At 37.7% G+C, this 27,489-nt stretch overlaps 1 protein-coding gene across 1 annotated transcript in view; it reads left to right on the forward strand.

Moving 5' to 3' along the window:
• MEI4 (meiotic double-stranded break formation protein 4) overlaps positions 1 to 27,489 on the forward strand; it is a 130,800-nt gene that overhangs the window by 20,782 nt on the left and 82,529 nt on the right. The window contains exons 2-3 of the mRNA XM_068183891.1: positions 9,429 to 9,526; positions 16,463 to 16,675. Of these exons, the coding sequence (XP_068039992.1) occupies positions 16,639 to 16,675 (37 nt within the window). The 5' untranslated portion in view covers positions 9,429 to 9,526; positions 16,463 to 16,638. The remainder of the gene's footprint in view (positions 1 to 9,428; positions 9,527 to 16,462; positions 16,676 to 27,489) is intronic.

A 27,489-nucleotide genomic window follows, 5' to 3' on the forward strand; every position in this document is an offset into this window, starting at 1 on the left:
GGGCTTACAATCTGTTTTTTCTTCATACCAGCCTAATATTTGTAGCCTAATATTTACTGTCTGATTCTCATGTCTGTTATGCAGTGAACCTTAGAGAGCTGTGATTAGTAATTTACAACTGCATCCAGAGTTATTGTTGCATTGAATTTCTTATTGCTACCTGACTACACTGCCTATTTCCCCATATTGGTCCTAGTTTGGCCTGGGTTTTCTTGACCTAATTTTGCTATCTTGCTGTTTATCACCCCCCCAGACCTGCTACACATAGACAACCATACAAACCTTATGGATATGTTTGTTGTATCTCAGCAGTCACCTTTTCTAGACAGTTTTCAGTTCATATCAAATTGCCTCTCACCTTGATCCTTCTAAATTTCATTATCAATGTGAGGAATGATATGAAAGGCAGTTTCAAAACCTAAATAAATAACATCAACTAATTTTCCTTCTCTTATAAATATTTTCCTGGCTTTTTGAAAGACTTAAATATGTAAGAGAACATGATCTCCCACAGCGTCTCGCTGTGTTTTCCTGGTCCCCGGGCAGCTCCAGCACCTAGAGCGGTACCGCTTCTCTCCGGGACCTGGGATCGCTGCGTGTTTCCGGACTCGGCTCCGTGCCTATGTCCGGGCAGGGGTGCCAGCGGATTCTCGCCACTATGAGCGAGAGACACCAGTAAAGAGTGAAGGAACGTCTGTATTCCCCATGCATGGAAGGCTGAAAGTCCTTTATTGCCGCGGGGAGCTGCGCTGAGGCACTGCGACCCGCTCCCAGCTGGCATGTGAGGAAAACAGCCGCAAGCACTCTGAGGCGCGGGATTATACTGGGGGTGGCGCGAGGAGAGCAGGGGCCCTCCCGCCCAATGGGGGCAGGCGCCGTGACAATGACGTGGACCACAGCACCCAACGGGGATGCGACCAGGGCAGACCCCGGGCTCTGGGGCGGATGGGGTTGGGAGATCGGAGTGACGGGCACCGAACCCTCTGGGCAGGACGGGGAGTGGTCACAGGAGTGACAGTGGAAGCTCCAACAGTCAGGGACCCAGAGTGAACAGCCGCGGGGGGGAAGAGACACAGGGGGTGCACGGGGGTACACAGAACACGGCTAGCTAACAGATCAGAACCCCTAACCTAAACCCCAAACCGCGATGCAACAATCTCCCTTCTAGCATATCTGCCCTTACTGAGCCATGTGGCCATGAAGCTTCAAAGGACATATATTATCTCCATAACCAATTCACAAAGTACAAATTCATAGAATCATAGAAAAACTTCACTTGGAAGGAACCTTAAAAATCCTGTAGTTCCAACCCCCCACTAAATCAGGTGAAATTATTCTAATAGAAATATGTATTTATGAGGCACTAACATTGTATTTGAATAAGAATAAATGCTTTTGAAAATTTAATGCTTTTCATTTATTTCTCATTAGAAAGCAGCATAAAATATAGGCATTGCGGAAACTTACTGCATTCAGAGGATGTTTCCCCTCTGTGAGCCATTTGTGCAGTCATTAAAAGGGATGCACATGGTGCTGTGTTGATCTTTTAGAACAAGATAGCCATAAGGGAGAACTCAGTACTACTAATTCTTTCAGTTACAGCAATCTTTTAAGAAAAATACTTTTAACATTTAGCAAAGATTTTCTTTGGGACCCCTCAGTTGTTATGGGCCTTTTATTTTTGTTCACTTACTGAAGAACATGTTAAAGCACACTGGCATGTATAAAATGCTTGACTCTCTCTGCTTTAGTGTTGATTAGAAAAAGTTTCATTAATGACTATAAACCATCAGTTTGAACAGTCTTAAAGACTGGCAGAATGGCTTGTCAGAATAAACAAAAATCAAATTGCCAAGTAGGAAATTAAAACATTAGATCACACTTTGCCTACAGTTTGCCTCTATAATAATAGGCCATTTTTATAAGGGTAAACAAAGGCCCATATTCTTTATTTTAACTGGTCAAGACTTGTCACCCCAATATGCTGATCTCTACAGATCCCTGCTGTGCTCTTGTCCAATTAAAAATTTTCCACATTTTGAATTGCCAGAACATCTTATTACAAAGTGCTCTACTCCATCTCATTCTAAGAAATGAATAAGTTTTCTGCACATGGTTTCCTTTTCTTTCAAATGGGACAAGCTTTCCTAAGCTTTGGAAAAGTCCTGGAGGACCTAGAGTGAAGCACAGTCCTTGAGAGGATGATTCAACCCATCTTGAGATAAGCATGAAGACAGATAATGTGCATTGCCTTTGGAAAGCACCTCTCTCCTCACTGACTGTGGAAAGCAAACAAAACATCTACATTGTGCAGTGCTGCACAGATATGTCAGCTTGGTCTTAAAACCAGAAGCATAATGGCCATTCCACCCTCATAGGACAGTCATTCTGAAAATGCACCAATGTGTCTGACCACAGGATCTCAGTTTGCACCTCTGCTTGACATTGCTATTCGGTACAGCCTGGAGAATTTTCTATGGCAATACACTGCAAAGACTCAGGAGGATGTCAGATGCAGATGGCAAATACAGGCTCAGAAGCAGCCAGGAATGTGACTGTATTTTGTCTTTGACATTACTCACAGAAACATGATGGTGTCACATAAAGGCTGAGATGATAAGGTAATGCTAGAAAGCCTAAAGAGAATCTTCTGACTTTATTAAAATGAAATCAAAGAGAGAATAAAATTTCTCTAGCAATTTAAGAATTTTGAGGTTTTAACTGATTATAAAGACATTTTTTAAATGTGTGGCTTTATTTCCCTCTTTTATTATTGAAATCCTTTCTATTACAAAGTGTAGATTTTCTTTGTGTATATAGAAAGACAATTTAAATCAACTTCCATTTTTCATTCTAACAGAGAAAACCAGATTTGCACAGTGGAACGACACTAGAAGAAAAATCTAGTAAAGAATATTACTTTTACTAAGATAAAACTGCTACTTATTTATTAGTTCTACTGTCATAATGGATTTATTGACAGAATTAGGTGCAACAAAAGTGGAAGCTTCTCTAATCTATCTCCATGTGCCATTTTACTCAATCACAACATGCTTGCCTGGAGCACAGGTTAGCTGTTTGCTCAAGCTGCTCATAGATACTGGATTTATTCTAAACATGACTAATTCTTTTAACCATATGGCTGTACAGACAGCTCTTTTTCAAATCTTTTTTTTTTTTTTTTTCAGTATTTGCTTCCTAGGTCTCTTGTTTATATTTATTATGGGATTTTATAATCATATGTCCATTTTTTATACCTTTTAATTACTTAGACTTGGTAAACAACTTTTTTTTTTAATGACTTCACAAAACAGTGAAATAACCAAATTGCTACCATTCATGGTCATTTTCATACTCCAATGTCTTTTTTTCATAGTCTATTTAAAAGTAATTCTGATACCTTATTCAACTAATGCTGCATCCTCTGAGAAATTCTAGAGATAGTCTCAGGACACACAAAAGGTTTGTCCATTCACTGAGCAAAATATTAATGAGATTGAGTTCTCCATCTATCACATTCCTGATCTTATGTATGCGAATCTCATCATCAGATGGCAAAAGTAAGTGAACTTGTTCCCATACAGAAATAACAGAATTTTCCTTTATAACGGAAATCTGTGTGAATGAACACTAGATTTTGCAAATAATTTTGGTGACTGCACAAATATGTTCCCAGTTTGGGACTCTTATTTTCAACTCGGATATTTAAATTTATTTATGTGAATAATGTCACAGAAACTTTTTTTTTTAATTTAAACATACTGCATGCAGAATGTTTCACTAAGGATGTCTATACACAATAGTACCAGCTCTAGTCTGTGCTCTGAACAAGAGTTAAAAATAATTGCTGAGTTAATCTACAATAGAAAGAAAACATTTTTAACATATGTAACCAGTTTCTTCAGAAAAAAAAATGCAGCTTTTATTGTAATTCACTACTTGTAGTTAAGTGGCCTGAACTGAACCTAGATGTTATCGATCCAAGATATCTTCCTGAATGTTGCAAGTCTTTACTGCAGGGAGACCACTCTGTCTCTGAGTCTTTAGTTGAGTGCCTCCTTCCATGAACAGAATATTGGTGCTCATCAATGCTGTCATCACCTCCAAGCTGCCAGTATGAACATCAGATAAATCTACATAATTTTTCTTGGTTCAGGCAATTTTCTTTGGGCTATTTTGAATAAAATTAAAACTGTTTCCCCTTTGGAGTGGAAAGCTCTTAAACCTTTCTCTTAATTATTTTGCTATAAAAAGTTGTACCCACAAAAAAGTCAAAAGGTATTGTGCTCATGTAAAAGTTGTTAAATATTAAACACAGCTTAAATAAAGTCTTCATATTTCTAAAAGACTTTATCTGAAGAGCTTCTTAGAGGGAAAAACACTTGTATGCATTAAAAACTAATTAGTATTGGAATGAAGTCACAAAGAGAAAACAAAATTTCTCTCTTATAGTCAAAAAAATTATATTTTTCTACTCATTAAATCAGAAAGCTGTCATCTTGCCAAGCAGTATAGTTCTGTGGTCCAAATACCAGATTCTAAAACTAAATAGAAATAGATTGTGGGACACATTCTGGACAGTTTGTTCTCAGATAGCCTGTAACGTGATGTGCCTTTCAACTGAGTGGTGGACTCAGGTTGTCCCTCCAGAGGCTTGGGAGATGGTCACTTGCCCCAGGGCAAGGAAAAAAAGTATCTCTGGGTTACAGAGACATGGCAAAAAGGGAGGAACTGTAGTCCACAGAGATAGTACTGGAATGAGTAGAGAGACCTGGGTCACCCATAGCCTGCTGTGGCAGACAGAAAGGCTTTAGGGATGAGAATGAATCGGCTGTAACTCAAAATATACTGGGATTGCAGCAGCCAAGCAAAGAAGCAAGAATTTGCCTGTGAATGTATGATATTTGGAACAGATTTGCTTATACACAATTTTATTTCTGTTCTATTTAATTATTCTTAGTATTCTCTCTTTAAAAGGCTTCTTATTTTAGTTTATATTTTAATAAATTCTGGCTTTGAGTTGAAAGCGCCTTTTGGTCTTCTGGTCTCCACCATAAGGCAAGGATCTCAGAGATGTGCATCTCAGAGATTCACCTGTCTCTCCTCTCACTCCACTGCACACCCATCCTTTGCTTAACAGTGTGCAGCATTTGAATTTGTCATAATTGACTGCAAATTAGTACTTACATCCTGTGAAAATGCCAGGGTTTCAAAATTTGTGCTGTTAGGCAGAAGAAACATTGACACTTTTTTTACACAGCTTGCAATTCTTTTTGTATTGTCATTCTAGGCTAAACAACAATTCTTGACATTTTCATGTACAGGGTTCACTGTGAGTTTAAGTGAAGCCTTTAGTTTCATCTTCCTCTAATTTACTCTGGATTTTGAGCTGCTGCACTGACTCCTGAAGAGCTGGTCTTTGTGCCACTTTAACTCAACTCTAAGTTTTTTAAGTGAAACTTAACTGTCTCAGTGTTGTTTAATGCTGCCCCATAGTAATTATTTAATCACCCAGTAGTAAGCTGAAATATTTCAACACCTACTTTTGGGGTTGAGTTTGTCATTTCATTGGGTTTTAGTTTTGAAAAACTCCCAATAAAGTCTATATGTCATTTATAAAATATTTAGCTTAATTTTAGAAGTTCCAAGTGAAGAAATTCCTCAGATTATTTAATAGTTACTATATTTCTTTAATCCTGGCATTATGAGGCACTCTTGTTAGGATTTATTTATGTTTTCTCCCAGTAGGTTGCTTTTCTAATTTGGATTTAGTCTTAGGTCATCCAGGAACTTGGGAAAAATCTCCAGACATTCTAAGTGATTTTCGTTTACAGAAATACTCCTACCCCTTCTCTCTCTCTCACTCTCTCTCTCTCTCTCTCTCTCTCTCGACTCCTCCCTCCCCCACCCCGGACGGTTGTAATATTATTGACTTTGTAAAGTATTTTGTTACAAACATGTGAATGTTATTAGGTAACTTATGAAGTCCATGCATTTCAAAATCTACACTATTAGCTTCAGTAGCCTTCTCAAACCAGAGATCTACTTCAATTTCTGGAAAAACTGCGCTGGTTTTGGACTCTGACCCCCTGCTTCTATGCTGGAGTTCTCCCACCTTATCTCCTCCTTGACAGCATTTCCTCTCTTCCCCACTAGGTTTGTGTGGCTGTTTCCACTTACTCCACAAGTACCACAAATACGAATTCTTGAGGTCTGGGCAGGGTCATCCAGAAAGGCTCCTTGGTACTGTGGGAAAGGCACAGATAATTATTGGCCATCACATTTTGTTACTTGTTTATTTATTTGTAGGTTGAGAGCCTGATTATGTAGTCTGAATTGATTCAAAGTGAGCTAAAGGTCAAACTCATTTTGGCCAGGCAGTTGAGATGATTTGTAATTCATGTTTCTCCAGTTTTAGGCAGGGTCAAATACTTAAGGGAGATATGGCTGGGATGTTAATAGGTTCCTAACCTAAAGTATATGGGAATATTTTTACTATCCATTCTTCCTTTTCCTTTTCCTTTTCCTTTTCCTTTTCCTTTTCCTTCCCCTTTCCTTCCTCCCCCTCCCCTCCACTCCCCCTCCTCCTCCCCTCCCTTTCCCCCTCCTCTCCCCCTCCCCCTCCTCTTCTCTTTCCCCTTCTCCTTCCCCTTCCCCTTCTCCTTCCCCTTCCCTTTCCCCTTCTCCTTCCCCTTCCCCTTCTCCTTCCCCTTCCCCTTCCCATTATTTAGTTTTTAAAACAAAGAACATACAGGAAAGGTAAATGAGAATATCCTATTTCCTCATGTGCACCCAGAGAATCATAACTGTTTTATAACTTTGTGTGTGTATACAGACAGACATGTCCATATATATACATCTTAAACCTATTATGAATTATTAGGAGAGGATTTAATAACAGTTATCTGAGTACCACTCTGAATATTCTGAAAACTATTAAATAATGCATTTTTACACTGATATTATGTCAAGTAGTCATGGCATTTGTAGCATTCTCTGTTCTAAGTGTCTATAACCTATAATCACTATATAATGAAATTATTACTTTGTATAAAATCTTGTGCATACTACGTTGCCTGCAGTAAGTGTGTTTAATCTGAGGAAAGGCAAACAAATAATTTTAAAATATTTGTCTATAATACTTCGTTTCAACGCATTGACAATTTGACTTTAGATTTTTGATGTTATGTTTTGCTTTCACAATACCAAGTCATGATAGACTCCAATTTATTGAATACAAAACTATTTTTTGGAACCTCTGCTACCAAGGTCTCATACTGAATTTTTTTCAATATTTCTATGAGGGAAGAAATAGTATTTTTCAGAATGTGCCAGTCTGGAAAATATCCTAATGCATAAAGTGCCTTTAAGTGGACAGGCGCTTCAATTTAAATAATATCTATTTGCAATATGACAGGTTGAAGTAACTGGATTACTTGTCTAGTAGTCTAATTTGAAACCACAGAGGTAACCACTGAAATCCACAGGAAACAAAGCTTAATTTATCTATGTGACCTTGTGTGTTGTTCTAGATTAGTTGTTTGATGGTTTCCAAAACGCTAATCAATTTAACAGCCACCCTGTAATAAGCTCCCAGTAAACAATTCTTCTTCCTCCATCTACCTATTTTTATTTTGAAGATGGCAAAAATTGGGGAGATACAGAATGAAAACAAAGAAACAGTGAAGCAAATATACAACTAGATAGGAAATAGCAAACTGTCACACTACCCAGACCCCTTATTCTGATTGCAACTCCTAACTGCTACATACATCTAATTTAAATGCAGAATAACATTGCAGAGCTATACTATGTATTGCTAGTTTAGAACTGTTTTCACAGTTTTACATGAAGAGTTCTTCATATTTCTTATTCCAAAGAAATATATCTGTTCTCTTGCAAATAAGTTTGGTTTGGTTGTTTTTATGTTCTTTGCCTGATCTAATGCTAAGAATTTTAATGTACTTAATCTTCACTTGATTTATTCATCTGCTTGATTGGTTAAACAGTGATCACGCATGCAGATCTTCCTAGGATGTGCTTTCTCTTCTTTTCTTTTTGAGCTTGAAGTCCTGTGTGCTGAATACTTATCAGTAGTCATCTTGGTTAGGTCTGTATTCAATTACAGGACTTTGTGTTTCACTTCCCTATTTGAGTTAGGTGATTTCATCCAGAAGGTTATTTGACTTGTCCATTATCATGCAAAACAGTGTTTCCAAACAACTTTCTTCATTTCTTATCTATAATTTGCTTTCTCATGGCCCTTTCTGGCTGCTTCAAAATTTTCTTATTCAAATTCCTATGGTCTGACTCTTTCTTCAGTATAAGAGCAGGACAACCTGAACAATATAACTAAGTATTTTGAAGTTCCTGGAATTGTAGTTCCTGGTTTTCTTTCCCCCAAGCCTGACTTTCCTATACCTCCCCCTGTGTCATTACTTCAGCAAACTTTTCTTTGGATATTTTTCAGAGCCAGCATCCTGTGAGTAATATGGGGTTTTTTAGTTCTTTAATGCCATTTCTCTTATCCTGTTTCTTATCCTATTTCTGCACCCTGGAAGACTTCCAGTACAGCTCTGCCTCTAGCAATGCAGTTGTCAAGATGTTTAAAGAGCAGAGAAGTTACTTTTTAGCTCTTTACACATTTAAATGAGGCTATCTTTCTTGTACTTTTTTTGTAGAATTTTTGAAATACAAAGAAACTTTTCCAGCATCTGGAAATCATTACACAAAGGGGTAAATGCTACAGCAGCCTCTGCACCATGAGTAGGTTGTCTGTATGCCAGTGAAAGGTCTGGGGACACAAAAATGCTAACTGCTTGACATAAATCTCTGTGCTTCAGGAGCTATAATATTAGAAGTTCTTGAACTCCCAGACCTTCTGATAGCAGCAAATAAAGATTTTGGCACTACTTCTAATATCCAACCATGAGAAGGGTTAATTCTCAGGAGTACAAAGGAAAATATATGCATATGGGTGGGACTGGTATGTTTTGTGGTATAAAACCATTGTGTCCCCTGAGCACCTGGGTATGCCTTACAGAACTGCAGCTGGACAAGATCCCCAGGAAGGACAGGGCAGTGGGGTCTGACCATCTCATGTGACAACCTCAGCAACTGCAATGTAACCTTTTCATGGTAGAAGTCACCCTGAAATGGGCATGAGAGGGGAGAGCCTAAAACCCAGGCTTTCTGCAATATGCAGGTAGCAACTAGAATTTGCATGAAAGGGCAAGGAACAGACTTTATAAAGAGACATTGTATTTGGGAAGTGAGCTTTAGGAACCTCTGGCACAAACCACCACAGATGCTCCAGAGAACATCTGCTGTTCTACCCAAAGAGGGAGCTCTTGGGGTTACTGCTGGCTGGTAACAGGCCTAGCACTGTAAATTTTCTTGCTCCATAAGATTTTTGCATTCTTTCACAGGAAAAAAAGACTATTTATGGACCATGGTAAACATACATCTGATTCAACCAGATTTACCTGTGAACAGAGAAAAGGAGACAGCAAAGACAGCTAATAAGGTGTGTCATACTGACTAACTACAAAAGGGAAAACAGTATCTTTTAGATGTTAGACCTTCTACATAGTTTTTCACATCTGCAACACTTGGAACCTGTGCAGAACAGGATTTGCTTTCAGACCGCATGGCCATGATCACCCATTGTCTTTCATTTCTTGTATCCTCCTGCATTCTTGGAAATGTGCCTAAAATACTGCTGATCAGTCTGGATCTTTTTAAATCAACTGATTCTTTCCTGTGCAACAACCAGAAGCATAATGAAAATACAGTCATTAATGGGTAATAGGTTTGTGCTCTCCAGGAAAGACAAGATTAAAGTGTGGGACTGACAATCATTGTGGTAATAACCAACAGTGAAATAAAGATTATATGGATAAAAACAGAAAGGATTTTGGTCAGTTGTATTGTGGAAGGATTGCAAAAGTGATTTCACTGAGGAAATCTCCGAAATACTGCACAGGCAAGTGAATAGATATCTCTATATTTCCAGTAAATTCTTATCACTGTGATTGCAATTTTCCTGGTGTTTGCTGGAGGACAGGTATAAAAAATAATGATAAAGCTCAGTTATTACAACATAGCCACATGTAGAGGAATAAAAGACAATGGAATGCCAACCATAGGTGGGATAGAGGTTTTTGCACCCTTATGAGTTGAGTTGATGGAGTTAGTAGAAATGGGACACCATTCAGTGGAGTAGTATCTAGAGTTTCTGCATCAAATCAAGTCACCTTTTGGAACAATGCAAAAAAAAAAGTCTGGAAGAGATCCTGTGATAGCCTGATGTGATGCAGCCAAATGAAAACATCTCGTGAATAGAAATGTAATAAACAGTATTCAAGCAAGAGTTTACCTGGAGTATAGTGTACAATTAAAGCTGCTCACACAAGAGAATTAAGCATGCTGAAAACAGAGAAAGTCATCTAAGATGCTTAGAGGGAAGAAAGTTTTCACATTCAGAAGCTTGGGGTACCTCTCCTATGAAGACAGGCTTAGAGAGCTGGGGTTGTTCAGCCTGGAAAAAAGAAAGCTCTAGGAAAAGTTTATTCCAGCCTTTCAATACATAGAGGAGTGGGTTATAAGAAAGAAGAGAGAAACTTTTTACCAGAGTCAGTAGCAATAGGACAAGAGGGAATAGGTTTAAGCTAGAAGAGGAGAGATTTAGGTTAGATGTTAGGCAAGATGGTCTTTACTGTGAGGGTGGTAAGGCACTGGCACAGGTTGCCCGGAGAAGTTGTGGATGCACCTTCCATGGAAGTGTTCAAGCCCAAGCTGGATGCAGCTTAAAGCAATCTGATGTTGTAAAAGACATCCTTGCCTATGGCAAAGCGGTTGGACTAGATGACCTTTAAAGCCCTTTTCCAATAGAAACCCTTCCGTGGTTCCATCTTTCAAAAGGAACTTGGCTTTCACAGCCTAACAAAATGTTGCACGTCCATAATATTGCATATTAATACATCAGAGAAAAGCCATTTGAACTAATAGCCACTGCTGGCACAAGAACAAATGTGTATAATCTATTTATAAATTTATCCCGAAAAGAAGGTTTCTAAGCATCAGAGCAACAACATTTTGGAACAGCTTTTCTAGTTGCAGCACAAAATTTAATGTGGTTAAACAGCACAAGCACAACCTGGATTAAATTATATGATTGACCAACTAAGCAGAACTCCTATGCTTTCCTATGGCCTTTATTATTAGAGGGAAACATAATACAAGGTTTTGGGCAATAGATGTGTAGCTCCTATATCCTAGATAAGGTTCTGAGTTCAGTTCTGCGTTCAAAACACATTTGTTGCTGCTGAGTTTTTTGCACTTAATGCACAGTTTCTATGTCTGTTGTGTATTAACAGCACTTGTGAACTTGATTATGCTTTGGCTTTACTAATGTTTAGGTACTTAATAACATTTCTATCATTAAATATGCACTAATTCTTTTGATAGAATTTTTTTGAAAAACATTTTTTCAGTAGATTATATCTTTCCAATATATTTTTGGAATACAACAACAACAACAACAATCTTGTTGTTATAGTATTGCATTTCAGCTTGGCATGCTGATGTGTAATGTCCATTCCCCTCTCCTGTTAGGGTTTTATTGGTTGCTATAGTTACCGGCCATTGCTCCATTCATGCCATTTATATAGGCTAAATTCTTAGTGACCCTAAATCTGTTATCATACATACCTTGTTGTTTGTATATTGTGAGATGTCAAGGCACCCAACATGTTATGAGGAAGACTTCCAAAGAAATTAGAAGAGCTTGTCTGCATGACAGTCTGGATTCACAGGGCTGAATACCTCCATGCATTGCCATATTTTTACATCCACCTTAAGAGTAAATCAGCCAGGTCTTGTACATGTTGTAACACAGTCTATCTTGATATTTATTATTTAATCTATTAAAACATTTGGCTGTCTCCACACACAGTTGGGGGACCAATTAAAAGTCCAGAAAAGCTGTACAAAGTTTCTCATGTAATTAGACGTTTCAGGGCATGCTATTAAGGGCCATCTGTTCTCCTGGATGACTGAGTATGACTGAGAAATAAGATGTTTCCTTCTGTGCTGGAGATTCCGTCTGTCTTCATTCTATATTTGATTAACTCTGTATGGGGGTGGGGACTGAATTTATTTATAATGGTCTTAATCAGTATAGCAGGTTAAGTATGATTAGGGAAGGATATTGAACTGTTCAGCATTTGAGATACCCTTTATTGTTTCAGCGCAAATAACTCTCTTGAACATTTTTCTAGGAGAATCTCCACTGCTTTTCTGTTGTTTACATTTTCCCACCTGTTTTTTTCTTTTGTTGTCAGTGATGCAATTTTGCCAAAGAATAAATGGTTACAACTAGAGAAAAATCACTACCATTTTATGCATTTTGAATTTGGCTAGTAAAGCCAAACAGATCTGAGCAGTGCAGCAAAACATATGCTGTAAACTTATGAGAACTGGCTTGCTCTCCCCTCGGTAACATCTGTGCAGGCTTACCAAAGGTAACGTAGAACATGCCAGACTGCCGCAAAATGTGGAGACACCCAAATTAACTTTTAATTTAGGTATTTTTGCTGCTCTGCCAGCTGTGATGTGCCAATACCCTTAAGAGCAGATTTCAGTCGTTTTTTATCAGTGCAGCTGGCTGCCTACACTTTTCCCTCTAAGTGCCTCTAAATCCTAACAGAGCAATGACATGCAGCAATACTTTTGTTTAACATTTCTAACAACAACTGATGACTTTAGCTAGAGTTTTGCATTAGCACACACACACTTAAAACTTAAATCTGGCTCTAAATAATACTTCTGCTTCTTTGTATAAATTCATGCAAATAAGATCAAAGGTCTCTTATGCTCTGCACATAGCAAAATATTTACAAATCTGTGCCAAGACAAGACATCTGGTCATTGTGTTTTGATTATAGCAATGTGGGTTTTCCTATCTACTGTGCTTTCTTTGACATTTCACCCACTTTACAGCTATATTTTACAGTACAGCTATATCGATATTCAAACACATTCACTTATTAATTTAAATGCAATATTGTTTGAAAAATTAAACATGAAATAAGTGTTTATGACACCCTGTTGCACACTTAACACTACTAATGTCACTGCCCTAGCATCACTCTTAGGCATGTAAACCCTGGCACTTTCCTAGGCTTCTGGTTGGTTTTAGGAATGGTTATCATAAAGAGTTTAAAACTAGTATTTGATGATAATTGTAGGCACTTAGAATAGAAACATATCACCAAAATTTAGATACAGTTAGCTATCAAGGAGTGAGTTGCCTTTCACTCACTTTTGTGTCAGCAAATAATACCAAGGAATTTCCAATTTGAATTTCCAATTTGTAGTAATTTTTTGTGTAACTGGGTAACTCACTTGGAGTGAGGTCTATCATCTAGGAGCCCACATTCCTCATCCCTAAGAACAGCTCAATCTTAACTGCTCTTTTAATTCCTTGAAGTAAACTTCACTGCTCCCATATGTTTCCTTGGCCTGCAATGTGATCAACTCAGTATTTTTCAGCAATTAATATTCGACTCTAGAGACTACCTTGTTTTCACTCTTGAGGACAAAGTGCATGGATCTTTCTACAAAGAAAATATAAGTGCAGCTATCGTGACCATGCAGCTACAGCTGTAAATGATGCACACCATAGTGAATGTGATTCACACAGTTATCTGAAATTTATTATCTACTTTGAAGGAGATGTGGACTTTTCTGTGTAATCAGAAAGAGAATATAAATTCTGTTTTAAAGAATTTTTCCTGAAATGAAAAGCCTAATTTCTCTTATTATTATTCAAAGTGAGTAAAGTTGTTTAAAGAACACCACAAAAGCTATTAAAACTTTGACAGATGTTCTGGTGAAATGTGAAACTGTTTTTTTTTTTTTTTTACCTTCAGGAATAACATCATTTCATTATGGTGATAATTCTACGATCAGAAAACTGGAAAAATTAACTTTGATGGATTTTCTTTTTTCCTGGAATGTTTCTTTCATAAAAGAATGGCACAAGAAATCTGGAAGCATCAAGATTTGGCAAGTAATGAAATCATTCAGAAAGTGGAATTTTAATTATTATAGGAGCTCTACTTAAAAGTGTCATCTCACAAATGTGTTTTCATCTTGGGAATGGTCATGTTGGCTGTCTGCTCCCTTGACAATAATAATGTACATCTGTTCTCACAGTTTTCATAGAATGGAGGATTGTATAAATCACTGCATATTATATAATTCCTGCATAGTAAAAACACTGGGTTTATAGATTTTTTAACTATAGTTTTCTATGTATTTTAATATGTGTATTGCTCATGTGCTACAGTAGTGGCTTTGCTTTCTCAAAATTCAATAATAATCAGAAATCCTTAACACATTCCTTATAATTTTTCTCCATTTTCATTATAAGAACACGTTATGTTACAGAGAACTAAAAAAAGGTATGCACATGAAAGTCAAGGTTTGAAAAGTGTATATATATGTAAATTTCCTGCTACACTACAAGCAGGATGGAAAAAGGTGAGTTTTCTGGCCCTCTTGGCTTTTCTGAGCCCTGGTAAAAGTATCTAGTTTTTTCAGGCTCCTCCCCTGTCTCAGCAAGAAACATGGGAAATGTTTTCTTATAATTGAGACAGTAAAGTCTCTGCTATTCAGTGGTGTAATTTTCTATTACAATACTTCACCTATAGACACAGCAGATCATTTTTCTCTCAGGATCTAAATTAAATACAGGTTTTTATCCTATGTAAAAATTCCTTTCTGAGAATCTGTTGTTTTGCATGCTAGAGAGGACATCACAGGAGATCACTACAGCCCAATCTGGCTGCAAGAACCTGTGAAAAGTTCAGAGCTGTTACCATTGACAATCTTGGTCATGGGGGAATTGCAGGTGAAGTAATTTGTCCCCCAATGACCCTTGAAGCTTGTGTCCCACTGGCCTCATCCTGTGCTGCCCCAAAGAGCCTGGTGCATTTCTCCATGAGGATGAAGCCCCAGCGGCAGAAAAGGGGTGCTCCTTTGAGGAGCAGTTGTCCAAAAGATACCTGAGGAGCTTCTGCATCAGCAGGGTTAGTAGCTTTTTGGAGGTTTAAAGCTTGTTTTTGTTGAAGAACAAATGAGAATGGATATGTGAAAGCTCTCCTGTTAGGCAGAATAATATAGACTCTGTGTTCAAGCTGTATTTTAATTAAGGGTATCAAAAATAGAGTGTCATACAGACTGAATGCTAGGAATGATTTAACAGGCAGAAAGAATGACAAGTGAGAGCTTAGCAAACTAATATAGGCTTGGAAAACAAGATTTGATGACCTTTTAATCACTGACTTTCTCAGTATGTAGAGGAAGATCACTTATTTTCCCAATGCTTTAGTTTTTTTCTGTATGGTGGGGATAATAAAACTACTTCAAATAAGCCTTTTAGGCAGAAATGTTAAATATTGGCAATAGCTTACAGCTTTGATCAAAGAATCACACTGGCTATTTACTTTGGGCAAGCAAATGCTACGTGTAGATACAGAATTTCAAAGTATAATAGGTCATGAAACCATGATATGGTAAGGCATTCCTCTTGGACTTGTGAACTAAAAAAGCCAACTGGACATGAAAGGGCCTTTGACAATCTTCAGAGGAAAGAACAAGTTATCACCTTTAAATATGAAATTATAGATAAATACATTTTTCTTCCTTAAACCCCCTGTGGTTCCAATTAGAGATTCTACTTCTCACTTCCCTCCCAAAGTGTGGCACAATGCTGCTATGCATTATTGAACACGCTGCTGTGCCTTACTTGACCCCAGAGGTGACTGCTTTTGGCACTGGATGAAAGGAGTCAGTGAAGTCTTTGAGTACTTCACTGAGAGACTGTGACTAGCTTAATTAGAGAATGCTCAAGAAGTGTTGTGAGATACTTGGATTACATGCATTATGTAAGGCCAAATTAATTATGAGCATTAATGCAATCTTGATCTAAAGAGTAATTTGAATAAGGGATGAAATAATAACAAGATCCTTTTGAGTTCCATACAGCACGCTTTGCTTTTCCATATAAAATGTCTCCCACATCATTTAAACTGTTTTTGTGGAGCAGAGCAAGGCAGTACCACTCAGAAGTGCCAGGAAAATGCACTGCCAGATCTGAGTCATTGCTGAACTCCAGCACTCGTTTCTTTGTTCACCTTTCAAGCACAAAACAACCTGTTTCTTACCACAGAGTTGCCTGCAGGTGCCTTGATGGAACATGCAATGAGGAGCCTGCCAGACAAGGGGGGGTTGTTTGATTTTTTTCTGAAGTTTGAGGAATTATCTTGTGCTTGCCACACTCTTCATTTCCTGTGAACACCTGGGGTGACGTGGCACAACCATCCTTGTCCTTAGGCGAAATCCTGGCATTTCTGAAGTCAAAGAAATCAAAGAAATCTTCCCTTTTCTCTTTCAGTGGAACCAGGATTTCCACCACATACATATTTCAGTGCCATGTTTTTTCAGATAAGGAAATAATGAAGTGCTGGAAATGACATGAATTTCTGAAGCCATGTAGTCAATTTCCCTGCCAAAGTAGAAGAATCAGACTGAATGTAACTGAGTGATCACCACATCTGTCTTGGAAGTTGGATGGCCAGCATGGGTTTCCACTGCGGCTTTTTGCATGGTAAGCTTTATACTTTTTGTGGATACCTAGAAAGTTTGGTAGCAGGTTTACTTTAATGAAATCTGAACACAAGGAGATCAGACTTCTAAGTCTATACTTTGTATATTTCTAGGCTAGATTGTTTTGGTTAAATACACATATCCACAGTGTATTTAAGACATCTATTCTAGGATGAATTGAGTTATTCCCTAGATGTGCATTGTCTCTTAGGAGTAAATGACTACAATTAGTCACATGAATTTCATATTTTTATATTTTTGCTTTGTAAGTACTCTAGGGTTTTAATGAAATGGGGCTGGAACACTAAATTATTTAGTGTTACTGAGCTAGTTACCACAGAAACATGAGCAGAGAACTGTATTTTAACTTCACAAGCAGGGTATCTCTGCAAAATTTTCCCTTTGATTACTACCAAATAAAATATTTTAGTTGAATAACCATTTTCTTTTCAGGTATTGAACAAATATCTCTAACAAATACTCTTCACACAAGCTCTACTTATAAGACCAGAATTCCACAGGCAAATTTCCTCTGAATGTAAAACCTGGGGTGACTGTCTAAAGCCAAGCATATAAATGGTTTTCTGAACATTTAGTTCTAGTCCATTTATTTTTGTTTACTTCTGTGCTTCACTATAATGAGATACACGTTTTTGTGTATCGAGGACTATAATTACTCGTGTCCATAGAGCAGCTCAGCAGAGAGTATAATTATTGCTCACATGTCAGCTCAAGGCAAGAATTAGACTCAAAAGTCTGACATGGTCATTACTCCTACATTTTAATTTGTTCACCTCCTGGTAGCACCTAACAGATCACCTATGCCTGTCCTAATTTTTCAATACAAAGAGATTAAACTCCTGCCTCTGTATCCTTTTTTGTGAGGGAGATAGTCATACCTGAGAATGAAGCTGGCCATACTCACAAAGACACAGAGCTGGTTCCAGGACAGGACCACAGGGCAGCTGGCCACGTGTACAGCACTGCCAACATCACAGACATGTCTGAGGCTGCAGAGATGTGACAGATGGTCCTTGGTGCACAGGGGCGGAGGATGTTCTCTTTCTTTGGAAAAATCAAGCAAGGTCTTGGGACACGCTAGGCACTTGCCACAGCTGGAGAGATTTATTCAGTCTAGAAGTGACATAGCCTTTGCTCATGAGCTACGTGTACCAAAAACTAGTTTGATGTGGCTGCCAAAGACCCCTTCAAGACAGGGGCTACAGCAGGCATGACCAGAGAGCCTGCATTGTATGCTCTCCGTAGGCGCTACTCATGCCCATCTACCTCCAAGGGCAACTTGCTCCAGAATTCAAAAGCACTTTTAGCACAGGAAGACATTGGACAGTCCCTTACTCAGCTGAGGAATGGGAGTAGAGAAGGGCTGCTGACTAGCACAGGTGCCTATCCACTTCTGTTACACTGGCCTGTGCACTGCTGACACTTCTGGTTTCTTGTTTTCTGTCTGGGGCACCATTAAATTTCCTGAGAACTCTCACAGTTCAGTACAACAAAAACCTTCAGGCTTTAACACAGTGTATTGAGTCTGTGGTTTGTGCTACTATGTTGGGCAAAACAAAACATGTTATAAAGCCACAAAAAACTTCAAAAATCCCTCCTTTGCCTATTACCAGTGACTCCTGGGTCTCTAAATAATTTAAAAATGTCTGGTACTTAGGCTTTTTGGCTGGCTTTCTCTGAGTTTGTGTGAAGACTTCCCTCCACAGCAGGGAGCCTTGACCATCTCAGTGCTATATTGCAGGGCATGTATGCATGCTTCCCATTGTTTTTGGAACTACAGACAGAGCTACAATGCTACAGTTGTGCAAGATTTCTCCATAAGGCCCTGGTAAAGTACATGAGCCTACATAGAGATGACTACCCTGCTCTCCATCCTATGACTGAATGAATAAAGGAACAACTTTTTCCTCTATATTCACACAACTAATTACAAAACAGTAATATTTTTTCAGAAAATTGTCTCCATTACAGCAATGTTGGAAGTGGTAGGATGAGAGTGAGTCAGTTGCGAAAATTAAAATTCTGTTTTAATATCTTTTAGTAATAAATGTTCACAAGCAAGCACAAATTAAGTTTGTTCTCTATATTTTAAATTAATTTTTACTCTTCAGTTTATAAGCCTCATGTCTCACTATATGATTTTAAGTGGTTTCACAAAATTGTTTCCAAAAAAATGATTCTGTAGAGTTTGCATATACTTGATATATATCTCTGAAATTATTTGTTCTTGTGCATGTTTTTAGTTACAGAATAAAGACTGCTTAAAGTTTTATTGAGAAAATTCAAGTAATTTCTTTATAACAAAATGAAAAGCACATCATTAAAAGAAGATTTAAAGGCAAGAAAAAATCCTTTTATGAGAGCACAACTCTTGAATAATTACCTCAGCTTTGGCAGTAAATACTTTGTTATTTAATGAAATCTTAGTATGCAGTACTTTATCCCAAATGTGTCACGAATTTTCAGTGAGAGAAAATGAACTTTGGTCCTAATGTGTACTCTGGGAGTGAAAGGCACATGGCAAATATTATAGCAGGTCACTTTGAATGTTATTTGCTCAAGTATCAGTAGTATCTGGGGTGTCAGTAACAGCAATTTCAGGTTCCCTGTCAGGCCATGCAGGAAAAAATGCGTCATTGTCCTTTCCTTCCTCACCCACTGGCTATGGGTCTCTCATGCTGATACACAATTTGTGTCCCCAGGTCTCCCCCCAGCATCCCTCACTGTGACTCAGCTGCAGCTCTTCACCCACCTGTGATGTTCACCCAAGCCCTTCTGTGCCCGTTCTGTGTGATGCTCGGAGGTACCACCACACTGCTGGCCACGCCTGAACCCCAGAGTGCAGCAGTGTCTGCACTGGGGCTGCAATTCCTCTCACCTAACCTCAGCTTTCTGAAGGTTAGAAATATAGATACTACTCTATTCCCTTTCCAACTAATGGAAAGAGACAGGAACAGCTGGCCAAGATTTCTCTGGGTGGACCTCACCGCTCTCCAAAGGTGTCTGTCCTGCACCTACAGGGACATCAGCTGGCTAACGCTAACTGCATGTGGCATTGCCTGGTCTCAAGAGTTTGCAGAGACACAGCTTGACCTTAATGTGCACCAAAACGATTTTAGCATTAACAGAACCATTTTTGGCAAGCACATTGCTCTACATAAGGAAAGATCTGCACATGGTCCTCTCAGTACTTGGTCCTAATATTTCAAATGTTGCAGATTATAAGATGCAAGAGCAATACAAACAAATAGCTTTCTCAGTGATGAAGAAACATCATTAGAAGCTAGTGAAATACTTTTCTAAACCATTTAAAACCATTTTGCCAATAGGTCAGGTGCAAACTAAGTTAACTCAAAAGGACTGCAAATATTGATTTTTGAAAAATAGTAACATAAATAAAACAATACTAACATTACATGAGCAAAATTAAAGTTTGGAACCAAGAAAAGTAGAATCAAATTATGTATATTTCTCAATGATAATTGCTGGATGTATATTTATGTCTCTAAGTACAAAGGGGAAATTGAAAATCACATTATTTATATCTCAGTACTTTTAAAGTAAAATTACATATGTAATTCCAATGCGTATAAGTTCAATTAAAAGCCATATAGCATAGGAGAACTGTGCTCTCATTATGTGACGTGCTTTCTAATAAGTAAGTGAACCACTGAACAAATTCTTCATATTTATAACCTGCACAGAAGAAGACAGGGGTAATCAGTGGGACAAAAAAATCTGTCAGTGTCCAATATGAAGTTCTTGTTTAGTGCCAAATTAAACTTTCTCAGTTTTTGTCTGTCAGTATTCTTTGATTTTTTTTATGTTAAAAATGTATTTGAATAGAAAGCCATTTGTAAATATGAAATAATCTAAAATTTTATTAAATACATTTATCAGGATGTAATTTTAAAGACCTTGCAGTTTATTGAATAGATTTTAAGCTCTTTTTGGAGAAAAAAAGTTACTTACTTTCTTTCTAGCACTACCAGTTACTTTTTTACAAATACACTTTCTGTACCTTATTTTTCATGATGGAGCTGTTTTGACTAGTGTCACAATTTTAAAAGTCAGTGAAAAATCTGTTTCACTGAAGTGGAAGCCCTGATTAGGCATTGCTTTTTCTTCTTAAACCTGAAACAAGTATAAAAGCATGTCTCTTAGAACATTTAGATCAACCTTTTTTTTTTCCTGTTCATGAGCAAAGAATTTAGGAGTGAAGGAAAAAAACAAAAGGTTTTCTCTGTGACAGAAGATAAAGGCAGGGAAAAAAACCCAATAAAAAACAATAAAAAAGCCTCACCATTTCTCCTTAAAATCCTTAGGAGACCAACTCTCACTTTGTGTTTTGTGGATGGAGAGGTTTGAGCCGATTGATGACAGAGTTGGGTTAGCATAGGGACCATTTACTGAAGAGAGGAAAAATAGTTCTTCAGTCAAATACTTCCACATCTTTTGCTTTTTCCATTGGCTCCTCTGTACTGTTTTCTGAAACAACATGACTATGTTGATTACTGCTGCAAGAAGATTATTACTGTAAAAATGTTCAACTGACAAAGATTTCAGAGTGTGTATTATCAATTTGTATGAGTCAGACCTCTGTTGGCAAAATCTCAATGGAATTGCAAAATACAGTTTTTCAGCTTGGCAGACTTGTACCAGACGTGTACAACTCTACGCAGAATGCCAGTTCCAGGCATCAGAGTAAAGGTTTTCAGCATGTTACAAAACAAACAAACAAACAAAAAAACCCCCAAAAAAACCCCACAAACCAAACAAACAAAAAGCCAACAAAACCCCCCCCCCAAAAAAAGAAACAAAAAAAATTGTGTTCATCTCAGAAGATGCAAAACAACTGTCTGAATGTGAATGTGTACACACACACAAACACACACACACATACTCTTATCTACACACATGCTTTAGCACATACGTGCAACATCAGTCAGGCTCCTAATATCTACACCCAAAATTGCAAAGAGGAACTGTTTAAAACAAGACTATATAAATGCCTATACTGAACTGAAAAGGTGGGGAGATATTTTTTAAACTGTTCTTCTTACTGTCACCACTGATATAACTGACAGAGCTCTCCTATCTATCATCAATTAATTTTTTAATTGCTGTAGGTGAAAGCTAGATTTAAAAAGATTTGGAGGCCTGAAGTTTCATATAATACTTCAGTAAACAGCCAGTTTTGTCAGTTTAGATTTCATTCATTTGTGAAGAAAGTATCAAAGAATCTGGAGATCTTATTTGGGCTGTTTACAAAAATTTAGAGATCAATGGTAAAAATCAAATTATAAAAGTATTACTGATTGGTTTAAAAAATTAGAATTAGTGAAGAAATTTAAATTTAAATGTCCAAAACTTCCAAAATTTTTAGAAGACTGGATTTCTTCTTAAAGCCTTTTTTTCTCAATTTAGCAGTGCTCAATAAAACTGAAAAGCTATTAAGCTGCGTGAATACACTATCAGAAGCTATCCACTGTTTGGTGAGTCAGCATATCCAGTTGTAACAACAGCCCTGGTGTCAGACTAGGAAAACTCATCAGTCTAGATAGGATATTAGAGGAGAAATTTCAATGTCAAAATAACAAATGGTTTCCATGTAGCTTTAAATTTTTATTTTGCTTCCTTAAACTATATAAGGAAATGAAATTTTATTCTCTCATATACCAAGGAGGAACTAGGCAAGTTTAGCAACAATATTCTGGATAGATGATTACACATACTATACTGAGTATTGCAATAGGATGTGACATGCTGCACATTGCAAATGACATAAATCATTAAATGTTTTAATGTTGAAGGCCTTAAAGTAATTTATGCAATTTACTGGTTGGTCCACAAGTCAGTGTTTCAAGATTAATCTTATACTTCTATGGGTTGTTGAACAATGTCAGTGGTCAGTTCCAGTCTTTTCCCTCTGCTTTATTTTATGGTTGTCATTAGCAAGATTTCTTAATGCTTTATTGAACCTCCACTTGCCTGTTTACTCACTATGCAGATATATTTCTGTTCCCTATAGCCGAGTACCCACAGAATAATATGAATCCTATTAATTTTAAAATGTAGTGTCATTATGAATATTTGCTTAAGCACACAAAAATTGCTTGTGTTCAGAGGCCAGTTAATAAGCAGTCAAGCCAATCTCTGGTGCTATTATCAAAGTCTTCTTATTTTTCTACTTAGGTTTGTACATATACAGAATTATATGACTGGAGTGTTCAAAAGAGTACTGGGATCACATTCATAATTTCTGTGGGTTTGGTAACAGTATACACTCCACTTTACCATCTTAGAAAATTAAGAAAAGAGAATTGTGGGGTTTGTTCATCACTGTTCAGCATACAAAATGTTACTCCATTCTATTTGAAGTTCTACCTGAAAATTTTAGCACTGAGTGATTATTGAAATACACACAGAACAGAAAGGAAAATCGTATAAGCTCAATTAAAATGGAAACACAAATGTCAAGCACAAAAAAATCCCACAAATTATCAATTATTCCTTTAACATCATCCTGTTCTATATGACAGCTGTGAAAGTAAATTACCTCCTTGTTGGAGGAAATACCAAGCCAAACAATATTACTCTACCCTCTGATTTTAAAGAAGATGCACAATTTCAAAATGTTTTATTCCCAAAATGTAGCTGACATTTTATTTTTCATCATGCCTGTTTGTATGTGTTACAAGATTTATGTTGATGAAATGAATGGAAAAAAATAGGACAGTAGAAATAAAAATTGAAATCAAGGCAAAAATAAACTATCTGTAGTTTATTCATTATTATAGTATATCAGCATCTCTCTGTGAAAATGCCAAATATCCCTGGCACTGAGATAATCAGCTGCTTTTTGTGACAAAGGATATAGGAGGCACTACCTCACCACAAACTGTATGGACTTTCATTGGGCTTTCATTCCAGCCTTCTCAGGTCCATGCAGCCCAAAGTCCACCTGGAAAGAAGTTCTAGTTTCAGCTGGAGATCCACATCTCTGTCCCCCGACCTGGTCACTCTTGTCACATGAAGTCTTCAAGGTCAGCATGAAGTAACTTGTGCTTTTTTAGAGAGGTAGGACAGAAACAGTAAGTCCTACCTGGGGCTGGTGCAAGCAGTGTTTGTCTCATTTCTTTTGTATCAAGATTTCCTTTTGCCACCCATTGAGTCAAATAATGTAATTAGACTAATATTAAATATAAAACCACTTCACATTACATCCATGAGCAGTGTTATTTTAGTGTAAATTCCTGCCAGTGAATGGAGTATGGATAAACAGAGATATTTTTCTCCTGTGCCTTTGTCTTATTAATAATATCAATGACCAACATCAATTGTCTTCTTAGGCAGGTTGAGGAACACAAGCAACTGTGGCTATTCATTATCTCATCTACCCAAGTAGTCTTTGCTAAATAGGCAATATTCTTGTATCCTTACTGCACAGAAAAGACAAGATTGATGGAGATCAAAAAAAAACAAAGACAAATCTAGTGGGACCGCAGGTATTTATTTAATCACAGAACCATTTATCTGATTTTTGTAAGGCATTTGCTCACTTGAATTCAAACCATTCACAATAAGGAATAAGCAATTCACTGAAATTTGAGACTTAGACATCAAAACAAGTCTGTTTTATCTGGTAAAGTAAACTGAAAATTTCACAGTGTCTGGCACAGTCAAAGGTAGAAATCCTTCCTCTTCGTTAACCTCCCCCAGACACCTTGTCTCCAGGAATACACCACGTGAGAAAGAAACTTGTCAGTTATCAAAACTTTTAACTCTAAGACTATGATTAGACAGAAAATAGAAATATGTTTCAAAATTAATGCAGTAAAGAACTACGGCAGTAATAAAAGAAGTCTTATGCTTCATTTCAATATTTCCTCATTTTAGTTATTGGTTTGCAATATCAGCATCCCATTAGAGTCTAAGCTACAAAGACTTCAGGATAATAGATCTTCCTTCAGGCAGCAGCGTTTGAAGGGAAAAGGACAATTTAATATTCTAAAATCAGTGGAACTGTGTGGGCAGTAAGGAAGAGGGACTTATCTGTAGATTTACTGTGAAACAATTACGCTCCTGCAAGCTCTAAATCCCTCTCCTACTCACAATTAAAGGCATAGATAACTTCCTAATGTACAGCAGCTGACAGATCAGATGATGGAAAGCCAATATCTATCACACTCTCTTTACTTCTTACTTTGTATGGGGAAAATCAGCCATATGCAGAATCCATTTGGGATAAAAAGAGCTTGGGTAGCAGTGCATAGTTTCATCCATCAACTCTCCCTAGAAAGACAGGACTGGATGTTTCATTTGCAGGGCAGAAGAGCAGATACAAACGAGGAAGCAATCAGTTCAATAACAAAGGGAAAACTCTCAAGCAGAATTTCAAGCTCCTAAATGACTTCCTGAAAGGCTCTTGCACGGCTCCTTATTGGTTCTTTTATTTGTCCTCAGAAAGGCAATTGCCAGAAACTTGACTTCAATTTGAAGTCAATCATTCATTTATAAAGAATGCAGTACCAAAGGAATTGATGTGGCATATTAACCAGTACTGTGAATTAAATCTTGAAGACTTTCTTCAGAGTTTGTCTTTACAGCCTATAAAATATTCTAAACCAGACCTGGCAGAATCTTTAGCACTTCAGGAACCCCAGAATTTGGCCCCAGGGTTTACCTTTGAAGCTCAAACTTTTAAACAGTTTGTATGTCTAAATTCAGTTTATGTCACTAGTAAAATTAATCCAATCCACCAACAAAGCTTATATTTAATGCACACTACTGTTCTCTTATGTCAGAGAAAGCTATGAAAGTGATCCTGCTGAATCCAAAGCATCCTATGACTCTCCTAAAGCTCTTTTGGAGGCAGAGAGACTTGCCCAGTGCAGGAGAAGGGATTTACTGCCTGCGAACTCAACATCTGTGATACTTGGATTGTCAGCTTAAATACTTTAAAACTTTCTTCTGTGTCCTTATTTTTCCCATTAATCTCTTATCTTATGCAATATAAAAAGAAGATTGACAAAATAAATTGTGCAAGTAGGAATCCAAATGAGTAATTTGGCTTGCCTCCAAAATATCAGTAAAAACATCCCTGTTTTCACATTACTTTTCAAATTTCAGTATTCTTCCTTCTCCCCTTCTCTTAAATTCACAGGAGATTCCTAGCTGATCCTTACTTGTCATAAAGAGCATTTTTGAAGGGGGATTTAATTAAGATGTCTAGTAATAGCTCACTTTTGTTAACTCAAGCACAGCATCACCATCTGGGCAAGGGAGGGAATTGTCCCCCTTGCTCTGCACTGGGGCAGCCTCACCTCGAGTGCTGGGGGTAGTTTTGGGTGCCACAATGTAAGAGAGACATTAAACTATTCAAGAGTGTCCAAGGAGGGCAACAAGGATAGTGAAGGACCTTGAGGGGAAGCTGTGTGAGGAGCAGCTGAGGGCACTGGGTCTTTTCAGCCTGGAGGAGACTGAGGGGAGACCTCACTGCAGTTACAACTTCCTCGTGAGGGGAAGAGGAGAGGCAGACACTGATCTCTTTCCTCTGTGGTGACCAGTGACAGGACCCAAGGGAATGGCCTGAAGTTATGCCAAGGAAGCTTTAGGCTGGATATCAGGAAAAGGTTTTTCACCCAGAGGGTGACTGGGCACTGGAACAAGCTCCCCAGGGAAGTGGTCACAGCACCAAGCCTGACAGAGTTCAAGAAGCATTTGAAGGATGCTCTCAGGCACAAGGTGTGACTCTTGGTGATGGTGCTGTGCAGAACATTGATGGACTCAATGATCCTTGTGGGTCCCTTCCAACTGAGCATATTCTGTGATTCTATGACTGAGGAGACCTAAAACTTCCTCCATCTGGATCCAACAGATTGGTCCAACCAACATTTCTGGGTCCAAACCCTGATAACTGATGTTTGAGACTTGGTGTATGTGCAAAACTGCAAGAAACAACTTGCACACACAGTGTGCACTTGTCTGTCTGCTTGATTGGCCCAGCAACTACACAGAAGCCTGACAGTTTCCAGCTAAGAGCTGGAAAGAAGCAGATCCTCTGTTGACCTCAGAAGGAAACATACCAGTTTCCTGGGCACTAACCCAAAGGCCCATTGCTCTAAGGGATATGTGAAAGGAGATGAATCAAACCAATGAGAAATCTTGAAAAAGAGTCTATTTTTCTCATCTCCTGATAACACAAGCAACATCTTAACCTCCAAAACATTCACCTAAGGGGACACATTATCTCAGTCTTCAGAAAATCTGCGTACCTTTCACAGTGTTATATCTCAAAGACTGAAATGAAGTCAAACCACTGTGTCAATTGTGCTCCTTCAGGATTACATTTCAGTCTCAGTGAGACTGGTGCAAACAAGTAATGACCATGGCAGATACTGGTCAACAAGTAAGTTACTTCCTTTTTATTCACTGACCCATAGCTGAAGTGACTGGAAATCACCCTCCCAGAAAATGGTATCAAAAAAAGCAGGTTCAGCTGGTTTCCATCCAACTGGCTCTTTACATTTAAGTCTTTGTAGTAATGTTTTTATTTTTAAAAAGAAAGGATGCTTGCTTTGATCTTACAAATGTGTATCATTATTTTTTAATCAGTTCAATTGTACGTGAGTAGCATGTTTTTGGGCTTAAACATATTGCGCAGAGACTTGGCATAAAGGAAAACAATGCAAAGAATTGTAACAATTCTTGTTTCCAGTTTCTATAGAAAATTTCTACAGTTACTCCTATCCAGTTTCAGAGTCTTGATGTTAATTTCAGTTATTATTATTA

This window comes from Anomalospiza imberbis, chromosome 3, assembly GCF_031753505.1.
Source record: "Anomalospiza imberbis isolate Cuckoo-Finch-1a 21T00152 chromosome 3, ASM3175350v1, whole genome shotgun sequence".
Classification (NCBI taxonomy): Eukaryota; Metazoa; Chordata; class Aves; order Passeriformes; family Viduidae; genus Anomalospiza; species Anomalospiza imberbis.